At 37.5% G+C, this 19,948-nt stretch overlaps 1 protein-coding gene across 1 annotated transcript in view; it reads right to left on the bottom strand.

The window, feature by feature from the left end:
• Positions 1-924: 924 nt before the first annotated feature.
• PRTG (protogenin) overlaps positions 925-19,948 on the bottom strand; it is an 83,506-nt gene continuing 64,482 nt past the window's right edge. The window contains 5 exon segments of the mRNA NM_001171244.1: positions 925-1,336; positions 2,684-2,726; positions 6,308-6,435; positions 7,379-7,574; positions 8,771-8,857. Coding sequence (NP_001164715.1) covers positions 1,309-1,336; positions 2,684-2,726; positions 6,308-6,435; positions 7,379-7,574; positions 8,771-8,857 — 482 coding nt within the window. The 3' untranslated portion in view covers positions 925-1,308.

Consider the following 19,948-nt stretch of genomic DNA (forward strand, 5'->3'; position numbering starts at 1 on the left):
AGTACCTATATATGTAATATCAAAGCAATTGGACTTGTGGTTTTTAACAAGAAGTCGAAAATATCACTTTTTACCAAAAATGACAAAAATATTCACCAAAATTAGAGAATTGAAGATATGATCATGAAATGAACAAATCTGAGAGAGGTCTACCCAAGGTACCAAGTATCAAAGCATTCAGGCTTGTAGTTTTCAAGAAGAAGTCAAAAAAGTAAAACATTGACACGGACGCCGACGGACAATCACTCATATGATAAGCTCCGCTCGAGAAAGTCGACAGCAGAGCTAAAAACTGGTGACTATTTTCAACACAATGACAGTTCTGTTTAACTATACCTTCTTTCTCATCTTTGTTCCAAGCTTCCTCGGGAGCCGATATATCATAATTATATAAAATTATATAAGTAGTAATGATACCATTGGGATGTTCCGGTGGTGTCCATTCTAATCTTACACTCTGATAGTCAAATACATTTACTACAAAATTGGTTGGCGAAGATGGGCCTGAAAATAAGGATTTTATTTTGAATAATTATTTGCTACATTCAACAAGACAAGACAAGACATGAATGTCACAGTCCCCGTTATTTGAATATAAAATACCCATAATGTTGAAGTAGTACATGGAACATCTGCAAAACTGGTGGATGAATATGTACTCTACTTTGGTACAACCCATCATAAAGTGATTTCCCATAATCTAGTATTGTACTGATAACTGAATACTTCCATTGTCCAGAATCCACACAGAGTACACAAGTGCAACAAAACTATTTGTCCAACATGCACTCAGAAGACTACATTGACGTACATGGACCTTTTTTGACTCCTTTGTTAATTCAGGTCTTTGTATATTAACAAGACCTGGGTTTGTTTCAATATCACCACTATGCAACAGAATTATTCTCACATTGTAAAACACCATTTTTAGTAACTAGGTATGGTTTATTATTTAAAATGTATTCACTGTACATACAGTATCATCTGTTAATAATCAGTTGTAAATACAAAGCTATGTTTTCAGAGCAAGTAATAATTAAGCAAGCCATTATCGATAAGGGTTGGTCTGCTCATAACCTTCAATGTAATAGTAATAATAATTGTCTTCTTAGTGCTGTGATATTACTAAATATTTCAATCAATTTCGAAGGGTATAAAATACTGCAAACTATTTAATTTTCACTGCGAGAAATTTTTCTGATTATAAGGCTTTTGTTGCGACGACTCCATGTCGTGGGATCCTAGAAAAATTGTCACTGCTACAAAAATCTGACTTGCGTAATACGCGAAACTTTGCCTCTGGCAAAATTAAAACAGCTTACAGGACCTCCGATTCCTGTAAAAGAAAAAAGTTGATAGTCAAAAATAAGTATAATCAAAGATAGTTTTGAAAGGACACAGAAGGAGTGACACAGAAAATATTCAAAAGTAATTCAAGAATACTAACAAACTGTAAATACAACACAAAGAAAAAATTTGGGACAAGTGAAAAAGCAAAAATTGAGATTAGTATGTATTGAACAGCTTAAAATTGTTCAGAAACAAGAGTGAGAATTGTCTGTGAAAATGGTTAAAGTTTTTGATGGTTCATTATTAACATCTCTATACTTGGTTCAGTGAGACTAAATGAAAAAGTCATTAATACATGTATGAATCTAATATTGTTGAAACATTTGAACAAATTTACATTTAATTCAGTCAGTTTTCATTGTGATACAGATCAAATATCATTATCTTCTGATCAGTTTATTATTTCTACTTATTTATTTACAATAAAGCTTGTAAATTACATTTTATGATGTTGATTTCCGGTAGCATCTTGGCAATACCATTATGCATTCGAAAGTTCTACTGCCAATACTTACGTACGTAAAGATCAGACAACAATGCCATCGTGAAATGCCAAAATCAGAAAGAATGTGACGATTTTGAATTCTGATGTTATAAACACGATTATTCACTTCGTTTGAAGTGAACAATTTTTAATACCAAAATAAAGAGAAGACTGGCCGGCATATCTGTTGCTGACCATACACTGGCTATGCGCAGTGTATAAACTCGGACAACTAGTAATCTGATGTATAAACGATGACAACTTAGGTCAGCGCAATAAAAACGAATGGCACATCCAAACCGATTTTCATGTCAACACCTTATTAAATTGCGATCGATCAATAGTCAATCAATCAATATCAATATCTACTTAAATGTTCAGTTAAACACACAAATAAACGTCGTCATCATTTCCTGTTCATCTTGTGTTGTCACTGTAAATCTGCCATGTTGAATTACACGAGATTGGTGATTCAGGAATTCACAATTCAAGATCTTTATTGCAAGTAAGGTCCTTGTGTTCAGTACATTCATTCAAGATATGAATATAATTATAGGCAACTAGTTATTTTCTAAAGAATAAATTTAATCAACAAATGAACACCCCCCCCCCCCAAGTTGTTGGTATTCAGACCAGAAAGTGAATAACGTGAAAACAGCAACCTCAGGAATTAATTAATGTAAAATAATTTGACAGACAAACTAGGTTCGTAGATTAAGACGATCGTTTGTTTTTTAATAATCTGGCTATTCACATGGATATAAAGTTGGCAATCAACATAAACATAATAATCACATTGCTAGGCACGTCACTAGATGTCCACCCCCCAGCTGAAAATAGAGAACGTACCTTTGTAAACACTTGCGTCTCTTATGTCGCCTTCTTGAAGTTCCTGCAATCAGACAAGGTTTAATACTAGCTCTTCTAGTAACCATGCATTTTTTGTATCCAAACTGAATTTTATTTGTCCACGCACATGTACTGAGATACAGTACAGTGGTCAAAAAGCAAGATTGCTGGCCGTTCTGATTGTGAAACTAATTGTCATGGACATGTATCCTAACATGTATATTTTGAGAAGAAAAGAAAAGAGAAGAGAAGAAAAACGGGTCAAAGATACATTTTGAACAAGCCATGCATGGCACAGTCCCTGTTAGTTATCAAATTTAAGATATATAGTTTTGTTTATAGTAATATAGCTGGAATATAACCATGTCAGGAATATGATTTTTTAACATTAAAATGATTGAAATTTGTATCTGATCGTCAAAAAAGTACTTGTCCATATTGAGGGATATTGCTCTGGAACAGCATTCAAAATCAGCCATTTTAAATACATGTATATATATAACATGATGTATAACTAATATATAAAATTTGAATATAATCAGTCAAAGCATTTAAGAGATATGGCTCTAGAAGCCCAATCATTAAAACAAAATGGCCACCAGACAGCCATTTTGAATCTTATCTAAAAAACAAAATTATTTGCATCAAGGTCCCATAATGTCTAATGTATATACCAAGTTTGAACAAAATCCATCTGTAAACAGCCGAGAAATGCTTGATTTTGATGATTTTTTTAGCACAAAATGGCCGCCATTCGGCCATTTTGAATCAGATCGTAAAACAAAATGATGTGCATCAAGGTCCTATAATGTCTAATTTATATACCAAGTTTGAACAAAATCCATCTGTTAACAGCTGAGAAATGCTTGTTTTTGATGATTTTTAGCACAAAAATGGCCGCCATTCGGCCACCTTGAATCAGATTGTGAAACAAATTGACATGCATATGTATGCTATCATGTATGATGTATGTGTGAAGTTTGATTGTGATTGATCCAGGCATTTCTAAGATACAGGTCCGGACGCACGCACAGACGCATGCACGCATGGATACACAGAGGTCAAAACATAAGTCCCCGTTTTCGGACTGTGTCCGAACGGGGACTAAAAAAACAAGATGGATTCGAACATGAAACAAATCATCATGGTCATGTATCTCAACATGTATAATGTTTATTTCAAACCACATTTTTCAAAAAACAAAATGGATGCCAGTCGGCCATCTTTGATCTGATTATGAAACAAACTGACATGGACGTGTATTTCTATATTTATGATGTATGTGCCAAATATGAATGAAAATGAAAATGGTCCCTAAGCAAAATGTACACCAGTCTTTCAAACAGAAACTATATATATATAAACAGTCCACAAATAAGCGACCCGAACAAATTTGTACAAATCATTCTCGCACATTTGTTTTGGCAGCATATTCAGACTCTGCATATTGGAAACATCGGGCTACTGCACATTCTTGAAAAAAGGTCTACCAACATGGTTCACCCAGTACGCAATTTGCATGATTTACTTCGACCTACAATTTATTTATTTTTGTAAAATCCAATAATTTCATTTATGATAACTGATTTGTTAATATCTTGTGCAGTGAAGAAAATTAGCATTTCACTTTTTTTTTATATCAGCAGTATTGTATTTTATTACATGGTACATTATCAAAACTCATCTTCATACTTGTAGGTAATACACGTTCCCAGGTTTCTCTGCTTTATTCATAACTCCTTTAAACATGTCTACCACACTGCCATTTTTTCCCACTATTCAAACACTGCATACATAAAGCAGATACTGGGTACTCATGGTTTTCAAAATAAAAACAAGTTTTAAAAGGGTAAATTTATAAATTTTCATGTCAATGTGCATTTTAAGATTTTTGGGGAAATGTTAGCATAAATAGCGCACGAACTACGTTTGAAGTCGGTAAAATAGTTGATTGGTAAAAACAAACCAGTTAATTGCTCAGTGCATCTGTACAGCTCATTCTCTGTTTATTACAGAATAATCTCATAAAAAATCAAAAAAAAAAATCTTTCTGTCCAAATCTTGAAAGTGAGAAGTCAAATAAACATCACAACTTCCATCATTGTTTCAGTAAACAAAGCCTGCTGGTAGGCAGAGCTGCTGGTTGATAGATCAACATCGGTAAAACCACTCTTGATTTCACTTTCATTGCAAAATTCATCGATTTAACCTCCAACTTAATTCCACCATTTAAAAATCTACCACAACGGCAGTTGAAAATTTCACATAATTTACCACTAGGTAAAAAAAAATATTATGGATATCCAGTATGACGGCCAAATAAAACAAAACATTTGTGCATGTGACAGAATATCTTACGGTGAAAATTAGCTGCAAAAATGGCGCCGAAGCAGTGGCAAATACGATTTTATGGCAATATTTGAAAAGAACACATCAATGAACGGTATACCGGGAAATGGTAGTAAAAATTTTAAGCAGCATACGACATTTAATATAAATATAAGTTGACACTTTTTTTTTTTTGATAAAAAAAATCATTATTATAAGGCATGCTTATAATTTTCAGATTTGGAAAAAAAATCTGAGCATTTCTAGCATTAACCTGTCCAGTCTCATTGAAGTCTGCTGCAAAATTTCTGAGAAAATGTTGAAGATGTACATGAACATCAGGACAGACATCCAGAAGAATAGCCAAAATTATAACTTTACAGGCTGCGTCTGACTAAAAAATCTGAAAAGATCTGAAATTTCTATAACTTCAACTCCCAAAGAAATTTTAAACAAGTACAAGTAAAGTTAACTTTTTTCTCCCAAGACAAGTTTTAAAAATAAAAGCTTGCTATTTCATAATTTTGGAGTGTTTGTGGGAACAACGTTTTGTGAATGTCATAGCAACTCCCTAGGACCCCAATGATAGTTATTATGACTCCTTAAGATCTCAGTGAAAGTCATAGTGATGTGACTCCCTATGACTGCAGTGAAATTGGTAGTGACTCCCTAGGATTCCTGTGAAAGTTACAGTGAACAATGGTGAGATGAATCTAAAGGGGTTTCATATTGGAACATGTGAGAGGGATGGATGATAAGACATTATCAATCAGGCCTAGTAGAACATAAGATAATACAGAGGGTGGGATGATTTTGTTCCAGCACTGACATTCATACTTACAAGGTCACAAGCTCGGTTCAAGGCCTTGCCAAATTTACAAGGTCATGGGCTCAGTTTAATCTTTGCAAAAATGACAAGGTCCTGGGGCTTGATTCAAGGCCTTTTTAACAATATTTTTATGTCAGGTGACAATTACGAACATTGTCTAATGTAGTAATTAAGATGTCAATTCAATAATGACCATGAGGCTCCTGCAAAATGTAATCCTTCCTTTCTTGGATGATAGCTCATGGGGATATGAGTGGTGTATGCTCAGATGGCCACCATTCATAAAATAGCTCATTAAAGTAACATGGAACGCCTTCGAGAACTTGCATGAGTGATTTGAAGAGAAATTTCCATTACAGAACGGACGCAAAGCAATTTTTAAAATGACAAGCAACTTGATACGCATGGAAAACAAGTGCAAATTAGGCTTTGATTCCATGATATAAATTGATGAATATACGACTTACGATCTTCCGGCGTGTTAGCTGTGATATCATTGCTGAAGCGACTCTCGCTGCTACGTGCATGTGCTTTGACTGCAATAACGTATTCGGTAAATGGTATCAAATCCATTAGCATTATCTGCTCTGTATTGCTACAAAAATACAAAGTATAACATGTGTTAGGAATACGTGTAACTTTGTAATGCTTTAACATCTATTCCATGCTTTGTATCATGGGAAAAAGTAAACACAGTCGATGTTGGCATAAAATATAAAAAAGTTTATACTCGTATTAAGAATTTATGTTTTCATGAAAAATTATATTTTTTATTATGACTAATTATTACTTAATTATATAATTTATAAAGTGAACAACAAATTATTGCAATATGCTAATTTTATGACATTTGCGGGGACAAAAATTTGCAAAAGTCACTGCCACTCTCTAAGACCCCAGTGAACATCATCGTGACTCCCTAAGATCCTAGCAAAAGTAAGTAACTAGCTAGAACTCCAGTGAAAATCACTGTGACTCGTTTAGACTCCAGTTAAAGTCACTGTGACTCACTACCTTAAAGATACAAAAAGTTCACTGTTACAAGAGTCAATGTGACTCGCCGACCTAAAGAAATGTTCACTCCTACATTTTTCACAGAACCTTGTTTTTTTTACAGTTTCCATCCAATCAATAGACCCTGTCATCATCATTTAACCTTTTTACCGCCAAACTTTTTCGCCTACATTTTTCTGCATTTTTTTCTGATATTCTTCATTATTTCTGGAAATGTACCCTAATTTCGGAACCAACAGACATAATTTGATTCAATTTTCAGTTTTTGCTCAAAAAATCTTGTTAGGAAAAGTCCAGACTATAAACGGGACTATTTTGTGAATTTGTGATGAAAAGGGGGAAGTGGGGGTGAAAAGGGTAATATTGGAATGTCAAACTTGAACATCTTGTCAAGCCTTTATGTAAATGGTCGACGAGAGTGGGAGTTAGAGAGCTGTTAGACTTTTTTTGTCTATCAAATAGCGTTCCATCCTCTTTCATCAGATGTTCGTGGCTCTTTGACATAATACATTATGTAATTTTACCTCTCTTCTTTCTTTACCAACGAAGCATTGGTTATAGCAGCCGGATGGAAGCGAACTGTGTAGTAGATAATTTCCAGGCTTGTCTGAGGCTTGGACCATTTCACCAAAATTGTAGACGGGGTCTCAACAATGGCGTCAATTTCATTAGGATAAGGCGGTGCAGGATTCACCGGAATATTTATAGATGGGGTCGGCACTATAAAAGAAATTGTCATAGTCGATAAGTAAAAGAAAACTTTTTTGTTCAGGTGGGAATTATTATTATGATTATCCGGGGTTTTTATATATCCTTTGTGATTCCTGCTAGAAAAAAACTGCAAGAGGGAGCACTGCAATTTAGCGGCGCCACTAAGTGGGAGAGATAGAGATCTCCCTACAAGGGTGTGGAGTTTCTGATAATTTTAAGTTAAAATGAAGCATTCTATGGCTTCCTTGGGGCCAAAATTACTATCAGACAGGTCACACTTGAAGACTGTGTCCACATGTGATCTCTGGTCAATCAGAATTTTATGGTTGCCAGAGGATCTGCTCCCCAGGGTAAGGGGGGGGGGGCGCATGTCCATGGCATGAGGGTGCTGTGCAACTATAACCTTGTCCTATAACCACGGAATCCTGGCACAAAAAAACAACCAACAATCTTTATACCTGCATATTTTAATAAATGTTAATCAATCAGCCTCGCCCGGTAAAAACAACCTTGTCCTATAACCAGGGAGTCTCTGAACTCACTTTAAATCTTCGTAATTGTCTAAAAATAGAGGGATTAGCTTATACCCGAGGATGGGCTTATGACCCGGGACTTTCGGTATACCACCAATATACATTTCTGGATGGACATACTGTTGTAAAATTCTTAATTTTCACTTGTAATTTATTTTCGCTGAAGGGATGATTCAGTGAAAATAAAAAATAACGAATATACCTTTTTTCTTGTGTTTTACATTCAACTCATCAAAAATCAATGAAATTAAAGTCCATACAAAACACCCAAAATGTCTTTTCCGTAAAAATTATTTCGAGCTAAAATAAAGTACTATAAAATACTTTATTTTCGCTTGGAATAAATTTATGCTATTTTCGCTGAAAGAGTGATTCAGTGAAAATAAAATCCAGCGAATATACCTTTTTTCCTATATTTCATTCAACTCACCAAAAAATCAGTGAAAATAAATTCCATACAAAATACCCAAAAAGTCCTTTCAGCGAAAATTTAATTCCAGTAGAAATAAATTATTTCACAGTATGCAAATGTAAACAGCAAAAAATTCAATTTTCCAGCTACCTGCATGTTTTTATTATAAATATATGCCTGGCATAAAGGTCATTTTGGCTCACTTGGATTTAAAAAATATGAAAAGTTGACAAAAATAGTTTTGACAATTTATCACTTACCGAGGGTCTCGATATAACGTGATGCATCATGACCGTCCCCATAATCATTGTACGCCAATAATAGCACAAAGTAACTGGTAGATGGCACTGCAAATAAACAAAATTTCACTGAAATTTAATTTGTATGCATTGTAAATTTTATTTTAATGTTATTATAAATTTACAATTACATTAATTTTAAATAAAATTTGATTGTAATATTTGAATTCATTAAAATAGGTATCGAACACAATACTTTAATGTGTTTCACCTGCTTTTTCAAATAATTATGAGTAAAATTGTTTATATAAATCAAATTAATAATCTTTCACTTGGACAGAAAATGTAATTAAATCTCATCAAAAGGTGGTGATTACCGTTGAACTGTGCCAATTGATCAACAACATGGAAATTTCCCATAAAATTAAACCAGGTCACCCCAAGAGGGCAGTCACCGTTAGTAGCATTCACCTCAAATGTCCTTCAACTCTGCACGTAGGTAGCATGAACATGATCATCAATGATGATACACAAAGTAGAGTACATCAGATGAATTTTAAAACAATTTAATTGAAAACAAACTGAAGCCAACCAGGTTGACTAACAGAAGCATGGTGAAATTCAAGGACATGTAATTTGAACGATGACGTCATGCAATCAATGACCACAAAATGCATGGCCGGAACTACTTTACTATTTATTCATGGGTACTAAGACACATGACCTAGTTACAGAAAACATCATGTATACATATATCCCACGTAAATGTCAGGGGCCAAAGGGCTCCTAATGAGAATCATGCCACGTTCATTTCAAAGAGCCATGAAGGAGCTCAGCAAAACAAACCAGATTTATCATTAATTTATCAGATACACAGAGAGGTAGCAGTAAACTTCTACAGTGGTTTATCTTCTCAAGTCACTTAATCACAGTGCACACACTCAATGGTTTTAAATTCCTATATTGACGGCATACTTTGAAAACTGTATAAACCAAACAAAAATATTACAGAAAATTTTGTTCAGTTTACAGCGGTGTATGCACTAAAGATATTTTCCAGTATGTCATATCTATTTTTTTTAACAAAATGAAAGTAAATTTCAAACCAAGAAAGAAGACTAACATTTATAAAATTAAAAAAAAAAATTTTGGTAATAGTTCCTGTTCCTGACATTGAAGGTTACTTAACCTTATATATGTGAGCAAAAAAAAAAAAAAAGCAAGCACTAATGTAACATACAGTATGATACATTTCGTCATATAAACCATATTCATATTAGGGACTACGTGACAGTGTAAATAAATGTACATCCGTTCAGGTTTCACGCGATAACGATATAGACAAATTTTGCTAATTGATGATAGGCAACAAATGGCGAAAGTAGAATATAAAAGTTCTCTGAGAGACACAATTCCTTTTGGATTATTTCGTAAACTTAATTTCCATCAATTGGCATAGAGTTATGAATCATGGCATTTGTATTAAACATGAAACGTATCTAGAATATTCAAAGGGCAGATAATAGATAAGGGTTTCCAATGCCTAGTGACATTATATGATCCATTGAAATTACACAGATGCAACTTGTGAAATTTGAGAGTGTACGAAATTTATTTTTCCACAGACTTTCATGCCTGTCAATAATGCCTGACAAACATAATGTCCTGAACATGTACTTCTGACTCTGACTAAAAAACGAGCGAAGAAAGTTGTTCAGAGACTAAACTAAAATATTGGAATTAAGGTGGATGTATGTCAGGTGCACGTCAGACGACATGTGAAAGTTACACGTAATACAACGACATGTGAAAGTTACACGTAATACGACATGTGAAAGTTGCACGTAATACAACGACATGTGAAAGTTACACGTAATACAACGACATGTGAAAGTTACACGTAATACAACGACATGTGAAAGTTACATGTAATACAACGACATGTGAAAGTTACACGTAATACAACGACATGTGAAAGTTACACGTAATACAACGACATGTGAAAGTTACACGAAATACAACGACATGTGAAAGTTACACGTAATACGACATGTGAAAGTTACACATAATACAACGACATGTGAAAGTTGCACGTAATACAACATGTGAAAGTTACACGTAATACGACATGTGAAAGTTACACGAAATACAACAACATGTGAAAGTTAAACGTAGTACATCGACATGTGAAAGTTACACGTAATACAACGACATGTGAAAGGTCTATAGACCAACATACATACAATAGAGGTTCAATTGTAGAAACATGAACAAAGATTCTGTCCTCAGAAAACATTCAGAACGTGCTTTACGAATAAGAGAAGCACGCGACAACACAAGGTCCGTTTATTAGTAAATATTTCTTCATCTTTCGCGACTCTTGTGTAACCTTGTCTAACATCCACTTGTAAGTCGAAAATAAAGTGATAGCCCGCAGTCAATCGTTATATAACCAACAACGGGCTTTCCTTCAAACACATTTTTGAAGGAGAACTGACACATTAGAACATTTCTTTTTATAAATAGCATGACATTCTCACATAGTTTGATGGTAACAGATGCAAGTGCAGAGAGTTTTGCGTCAATCTAAACTATATAGAGCAATGATCACAAACATACACTGTAATTGCTCTAGTGAAAGCGCATCGTCAATACAAATGCCTATAAACAATAAATGACATGTAATTGTATAGGAGATTAACAAAATGCGACTAATTTTGATCGACACATCGGCTATATACATACACTTTTGATAGGGCGAATACAGTATTCATCACGAAAATAACTGTCCAATAAACTTGACAACATACACCAAATGTGGAATTTCTTCTAATTAAATCTATTGAATATAAAAATATCACTGTACCTGTGAGTGTGTTCTATTTCACGCAAAACCTATTTCATGTGCTGGTTCTGCTAGTTTGTGATGTTTGCTGAAATTTTTTACCAATTTTATTGGAGCGATTGGAAAATAATTTAGAAATGAAATCAATCAGTTTTCCAATATGGTCCTGAGCTTTCCAATATGGACCCATGTTTTCGTAATTCATAAGTTACCAGACAACCTTGTGTTTACAAGAAAACCGGAGTGTGAGCATATCTGTCAACCACCTATCCAATCTCTAACCGAAAACCATTAAACCGAAACCATTTAAATCCACTAGGCAGGAAAAATCTAAATATTTTTTACCGTGAATATTTTACCAGGACCATTAGTGCAACTGTTGTACAAAGTCCTCATGAAAACCATCCATCCATGAACCATGAAACACAGTAAAGTGGGAAATATTTTTTGTCACCAAAATCAAACCAACATATTATTATTTATTTTTTTAGAATTTCGATTAAGACCTGTAGCTATTAGGAAATTATGTTAATTTGGTCAAAAAATATATAAAAATAGTCAAAATATTGTGCCAACATTTTTTGATGGAAAATTATGGTTCTATTAGGGAATGGATTACACATGAAACTAGTAATTTCTAACTCAAAGGTCATTTCAAAATGCTTTAAGCTCATTCAAGGACAAAGTAATAGAGACATTTTTATCATTTCCATGAATTGACGAGGAGAAAAAGTTGAGGATGATTGCATTTTAATATTTGATAAGGTCACACTAAAGACACATTGAAGATGGGTTCTAGTGAGAGATAACGACACGCCTGTCACTCATCCTACATCTATACACGTGTACACTAGTCAATAACTAACGCTACTCACAGCATGCTAATTTCAACATTCATTTTGATATTCAATTATAAATTAATTGATTCATCCATCCATGCATTTCAGTGAATATCTTCTTCATAGTAAGCTAATTTCAACTTACAACATTCATTCATTCATTCATTCATTCATTCATTCTATAGATCAAGTCAATGCATAATGCTGCATGCTAATTTCAACGTTCATTTTCATATTCAATTATTAATTAATTCATTCGTTTCAGTGAATATCTTCATAGTAAGCTAATTTCAACTTGTAACATTCATTCATTCATTCATTCCTTCCTTCTATAGATCAAGTCAATGCTGCATGCTAATTTCAACGTTCATTTTCATATTCAATTATTAATTCATTCGTTGCAGTGAATATCTTCATAGTAAGCTAATTTAACTTGTAACATTCATTCATTCATTCCTTCTATAGATCAAATCAATGCATAATGTTGCATGCTAATTACAACATTCATTTCTGCATTTGAGTCAATGCCAATGTTACCCGCCACAGTATGCCAATTTCAACATGCATTCATTCATTCCTTCCTTCCTTCTATAGATCAAGTCAATGCATGTTGCATGCTAATTACAACATTCATTTCTGCATTTGAGTCAATGCCAAATGTTACCCCACAGTATGCCAATTTCAACAAGTCATGCATTCATTCATTCATTCCTTCCTTCCTTCTATAGATCAAGTCAATGCATGTTGCATGCTAATTACAACATTCATTTCTGCATTTGAGTCAATGCCAAATGTTACCCCACAGTATGCTAATTTTAACATGCATTTTATTGATTCATTGATTCATTTCTTCACTTATTTATTTATTGAGTCAATGAATATTGTTGTTCCCTGTATGCTATTTTTCAACATTCATTTGTAATCTATTCATTGGAGTCAATACAAATTGTTGCTCATGGTAGCTAATATCAAGATTCTTTTTTTCGTTCATTTATTCATTCATTTATTTCAATTAATCAATCAGTTAATAAGTCATTCATTCAACATTCATCAAATTACACTGGCATTAGTTCTACTCATTTCATCTCCACAAAAAAAAATTGCAGTTTTAGAATACTAAGCCTCAAGTGACCCTCAAGTGACCTGACATGTAGAGCTAGTGCACTTAACATTGTGTAGGTGTCAAAAGGTGAAAGTTGTTGGAAAGTTCAAATCCAAGTGGAATATCAACAATTTTTAAAACTAGCGCCGAAGGCGCATATTAGTTTTTATGTTTATATAAGAGATTGCATACTTACCTTTGGTTAATGAAATTTTAATTTCATAAACAAATGGGATAATTGCCAATTATCATATAATACTGGTTAAATAAAATCAAAATAACAGTGGATAGCTCCCGTAGGGGGCGTCCTTCCCCTGTCATCTGATTTGCATACTTCCAGATCTTTTTGACCACGATATTGATTCGTAGCTATTTATCTGGGGTGGTTTTGGGTGGGAAGGTAAGTATGCAATCTCTTATATAAACATAAAAACTAATATGCGCCTTCGGCGCTAGTTTTAAAAGTTTATTACAGAGTATTGCATACTAACCCCTTTGGTTAATGAAATTTTAATTTCATAAACAAATGGGACAGATTACCAGAGAATATCTCTTGGCAGATAAATACTACCCCACCTGATTATGGAATTGAAAAAATTCCATCCCCCCAACTGTATAACTCCCGCTAACTGAATAATTCTTGCAGTTGCGGAAAGTTACATGCCCTATTGTTTCGTTACAACTTGGCCTGTCACTAGGTAGCCTAACGAGTGTAGGCCCTGTGACTCGGCCGCTAGGTCTTTCAGGTAATAAGAGAGAAAAGTGTTGCTAGTTTTCCAGGACCCGGCTGCTAGCACCTGGGCTAAAGAAGCTCCGCTAGCAAATGCCAGTGTATTACCTATGCCTCTTAAGTCATGCATCTTGGCAGTGACTTTGCCTGCCTCTGTGCTCAAATACTTATCACTATAAGCGTGGTAAACTGTCTCTTTTACCCATCTCGCTAACGTGAATTTCGACGCCGCTGAGCTTTGTTTACCTTTTTGGTAACAAACGAACATCGACCTTTGACCCCTTCTGACCCCGGAAGTACGTTTCTTATAATAAGCTAGCGCACGTACCGGACAAAGAATTCTGTCTTGTTTTTCATTGGAAATATTGCTCAGTGCCGGGATAACGATCGGAGTCGCCGTCTCGTGCAGTTTCTGATTTTTCCCTCTGAATTTTACTGATGTCATTAAAATCGCTTTATCGGGATAAAACACCGTAAAATTGTCTTCAAATGACAGAGCGTGTATTTCGCTAACTCGCCTCCCTGAAGCGAGTGCTAGTAGAAAAACAGTCTTTTTCGTCCAGTCCTGTAGTGACGCCAATTCCTTCGGTTCGTATGGGAATTGTCGTAGCGCTTCAAGGACTACTGACAAGCTCCATGCAGGCGCTTTGTACCTCTCAATGGGGCCCGCCTGTGTAATAAAGCCCTTGAACAGATCGGAGATTGTCGGGTCATCCGAAATGTTTTTGTCTAGGCTTAGTTTGAGTACAGAGTTGATCGCCGATTTATAGTTTTCTACTGTCCCCGGTTTCAACTTTTTTTCGTTGATCAAATAAGAAAAAAACTCCGCTACTTGGGGCAAAGAGGGATAGAGTGGATGTATATCCCCTGCAAGACACCAATTACGAAATTTTTCCCAGTGGTATTGATACAATCCATTTGAGGAATCCCTAAGCCCGGCCGTCGTTGTTTGCGACACTTGGCTTGAAAACCCTTGCGCAATTCTAAATTGCTGGATAGTTTCCACACGTGAAGTTGGTACAGCTCCGGGTTGGTTGGTGTATAACCGCCGGGTTGTGTCAACGTGATTTCTTGTGGCAGGCTTCTCGGATGGTCCGTTAGCAGAGACAGCAGTAACGGAAACCAAGTCTGAGACGGCCAGTTCGGTGCCACTAGAATCATGTGCGAGTTCTCCGATTGTTCCAGTTTTTGTAACGTTCGGTGGATCAATGAAAATGGTGGGAATGCGTAACTGAACATTCCGCCCCACTCCATCTGAAGTGCGTCCCACGTCAGTGACTGTTTGTCCGGATAACGCGTCACAAAAACGGGACGTTTTTTGTTTTCCGGTGTTGCAAACAGATCTACCTGGGGTTCCCCCCACATGTCGAACACTAGGTTTACTGCCGTCTGTGACAGCTCCCATTCTGTGTCGTCGTAGGGTTTCCCCCGGGATAGCGAGTCCGCTACACCGTTTTGGACTCCCGGTATATGTTTGCACATCAGCTCGACTTTGTTTTGTGCACACCACTTTAGCACTGCTACAGCATGGTCGTTTAACGACTGTGATTTCGTTCCCCCTTCCTTGTTGAGGTAAGCTACTACAGTCTGATTGTCGGATCTTATTAACACGGCCCGGTTTTTTACCGCTTTTTTGAAGGATTGCAGGGAGAACTGCACCGCTAGCATTTCCAGTCGGTTTATGTGAAATTTCCTTTGTTTTTCGTTCCACTGACCGTGTGCAATCCCGTCCATGCAGTGCCCTCCCCAGCCCGTCATGGATGCATCCGTCACCAACGTTACTGTCGGTTTCGCCTTGTCCATGGGAATTCCCGCCGTGAGGTTCTTGAGGTTGCCCCACCACGGAAGTGATTCCAGAAAGGCCGGTGTGAACAGTACCGGTTTTTCGTATTTTATCCCGTCCTTTGATAGTCGCATTTTTAACTGTGCGTCTAACACTAGGCGTTGGATCGGTCTGGACTGTAGCGCCGCTCTCGGTACTAAGCCCCTCATCGAAGTTAACATCCCCACTAGTCGCATTACCTGGCGTAGTGTGGCTTGTTTTTGTTTTAGAAATGATTGTATCATTTTTTGTACATTGTCGATTCTGTGCTGGGCTGGTCGGATCATGCCTTTCTCCGCATCCAGTTCCATGCCCAGAAAGACTATTTTCTGCGTCGGTATTAATTCTGATTTTTCCATATTTATCAGAAAACCTAGCTTTAACAGTAGACTGACAGTCCGCTCGGTTGATTGACAAATCAGGTTCCGATTTTGACTTTTTATCAGCCAGTCGTCTAAGTAGGGGTTGACGTCTGCTGCGTTCTTGTGCAGTAACGCCACCACTGTGCGTAGAACTTTTGTAAACAGAAGTGGGGCTGACGTCAGGCCGAAAGGTAGGACGGTGTACTGATACGTTACACCGTTCACCACGAATCGTAACAAGCGCCTGCTTTCTGTGTGTATTGGTATGTGCAGGTAAGCGTCGGTCAAGTCGAGGGACGTCATCCAGTCCCCTTTTTGAATTGACGCTCGCACTAGTGCCGGAGTTAACATTTTGAACGTTTCTTTCTTCACAAATTTGTTCAACTCCTTTAAATCCAGCACCAGCCTGTACCCACCGTTGGATTTCTTGACGGGAAATAACCTCGAGATGAAAGAATTTTTCGGGTTTTGTACCCGCTGAATTACCTTTTTTTCGAGTAGTATTTCCACGCTTTCTTTCAGTATTGTTGACTGAGTAGAGCCCGGTTTCCCCGAAATACATGTTCTTTTTTTGCATTTCGGTTCTTTTATCAACGGTATTCGATACCCGTGTGTTATTATCGATATCACATACGGATCGTTTATAGTTTCTTTCCACCGGGGAATACATTTCTGCAGACGCAGTGCCACCGGCGTCGAGGGACTCACCAACCCTCGGTCGCTTGTGGCGGTATACATTGACATCGCCGATTTCTCCATTTCCCCCTGGAGTGAATGCGGCGTTATATCCCCGTTTAACGTCCTTCCCCCCCTTTTTTTCCAACCTGGAGGGGAGTAGGGACTCTGCCTTACGGGTTTCTGTTTTTTCACCGGTCGATGCGTCATTCTCCCTAGGTCCACGCATTCGGCCGGTTGTTTGTTTATACGATCGCCCACCGACCTGAGGTGCGGCCGACCGTGTTTTTGTTGTGCACGATTGAGTTCCCGCCATCCTGGGCACTGAACAAAATCGCTTAATGCACGATGTTTTGCACGACTTGGTTCCCGCCGACCTGGGCACTGAACCGAATCGTTTAATGCAAGTGGTATATGTGTAAGGGGATCTGTGGTTTGATTTGTTTGACAAAAATACTCGGAGACTTGAGTAATATTTGACATGTTTAATCGCACCTTGTTTTGATACATTACCATATTTGCTGACGTATAGTCAGGAAGACTTTTTAGTGTTACCAGTCTGTTTCGAGAATTGTTTATTCTGTCGCTGCTGGTTTTCACTTTTTCCTTTTGCCTGATTCGGGTTTGCCTTTGCGTTTCCCTTGGGCTGACCCGTAGTAGCTTGGTTAACTGGCTTCGCCTTGGTCGCGATGCTCTGTTTGTTATTAGCGGCTTGCTTGGCTTTAAAGGCGCCTTCGATCATCACACGGTTAACTTTTGCCGCTGCTTTCTCATTCAACTTAGAATTCACAGCGCTGAGTTTTCCGTCGAATAATTTGGTCCCTCTGAAATCGATCGTCGCCAATTCGTTCTTGATTTCAGCGTTGGCGGCTGTCTTTAGCATAGCGGACCAAACTGCTGCACGGCGAGAGTGTTGAATAGTCGCTCGTAACTGGAGGTGACTCTGTATTATGTCAGCGTCGACGACGTTAGTCGCGACCAACAGCGGCTCTAATGTGCTAAACAGTTCATCCTTGGTGATGTTGCCTGTTTTGAATTTCGCTAACTGAATTTGTGTAGTAGTAGTGAAAAATTCTCTATGGCTTAATGCAAGAGAAGTGTCCCAAACGTTGTTTTCCAATCTACATAGCGTTGACTGGGACAGGCAATACGGGATGTAAACTTGTGGTTTGCCGAGTGGATGTTTCGTTATACTTCCTTCGGCGACCATTTCCCGGACGCATGGCTCCAGTTCTGGTGGTTGTACGCCGAGAGGTCGTTCGTGCAGGCTGGCGTCGGTACCGACCGGTGTTTTCCACTCATCAGCGGGCGGTATGACTTTTTGGTAGCGTCTGCTCCAATCGTCCCGGTTAGTCCCCAAGAAGTCGTCCTTGGTGGCTGTAGCGGTTTTCTCGGTAACTTCACGATCCCATTTGCCTCCTCCGATCACGCGTTGTGTTATAGCAGCGCCCTGTGTCAGTCGGGGAGACCATGGTAGCATTGCTGAAGTCGCAAAAGTGTCCTTTTTCGGCAGTGTAGACAAACCGATCGAGAAACGTGGGGCGTCCGCCATCGGTGGAATCGGTAGAGGTAAGATTTTCTTGACCATAACCGCACCTTTCGTGATAGCATCGGAGCGGATTTTGAATTCGGGGTCCTCCTTGTCGGTATCACTCACTGTTGTGGTTTTCGACGAGCCGGCCTCCCCCGCGTTGCTTGTAGCATCTTCAGTAGAAAAAATCACGCCTGCCTCAGCCAGTGCGTCTTCAACATTTTCTCGCACCACTGTTGTGTAGGATTTTTTCTTTTCCGCCTGGAGAGCGCTGACACTCCATGCTTTTGGTGGTACCTCTTCGTCTACTGGGTTTTCCAAAACTTTAATTTTTCTGGTCAGTAGATCCACCTTGTTCTGTAAATGAGCTATAACACTTTGCTCATTGTCAGTCTCCTTTGGACGTTTTTGGCTGGGTTCGTCTGCCAATAGTTCGTCCTCAGCGTTGGTAGGTACCGATGAAACCGAAGACTCCTCCAAATGACGTTTTTTGGATTTCTTCTTTCCTGATTTTCCCGTTGACTTGCGTAGGCGGGAATCCCAGTTCCAAGTTTCTATCGGCCAGGCGAGGCAAACACCGCAGTTGATGTGCCCATTACATTTTCTGCCACATGGAATGCAAATACGGTGATCATCGTAAGTGAGCATCGATATATGGCACTCTTCACACTTTCGTCCGAAAGTGTTTGAATCCGAAGTGCTGGGATGAACGGTGTTCAACTCTCCGGTATCCATATTTTCCGCCATCTTGAAACTGAAGGCGGGCTTTTGAGTTTCGTTACTAAAACTACAATTTTTTACTCAAGGTGACTAAGTACGAAGTTCTTGACGTCCACAAGAGCTTCCTGACACACTAATAGTTCGGTGGCTGTGTTGATGGGTGGTAACAATGAATTTCCACCGCAAAAACAATGATATTTTGGCAAGCCCAAATTTCAACCGTGAATCAATCTCGTGGTTAAAAATGGAAGTATGCAAATCAGATGACAGGGGAAGGACGCCCCCTACGGGAGCTATCCACTGTTATTTTGATTTTATTTAACCAGTATTATATGATAATTGGCAATTATCCCATTTGTTTATGAAATTAAAATTTCATTAACCAAAGGGGTTAGTATGCAATACTCTGTAATAAACACCATGCATAGTCTTTTAGAATCCAGAGCTGATTTTGTTTTGAAGTGATAACTTCAAAAGTAAGTTTGCCAAATAGTTTTCATTTTTGAAATCATGACTCATGATTAACGCTTTAATAGTCAGAATCTTTAGGTTTGATTGGCCAATCAAAATCAG

The sequence above is a fragment of the Saccoglossus kowalevskii genome, chromosome 21 (genome assembly GCF_978046115.1).
Source record: "Saccoglossus kowalevskii chromosome 21, keSacKowa6.1, whole genome shotgun sequence".
NCBI lineage: Eukaryota > Metazoa > Hemichordata > Enteropneusta > Harrimaniidae > Saccoglossus > Saccoglossus kowalevskii.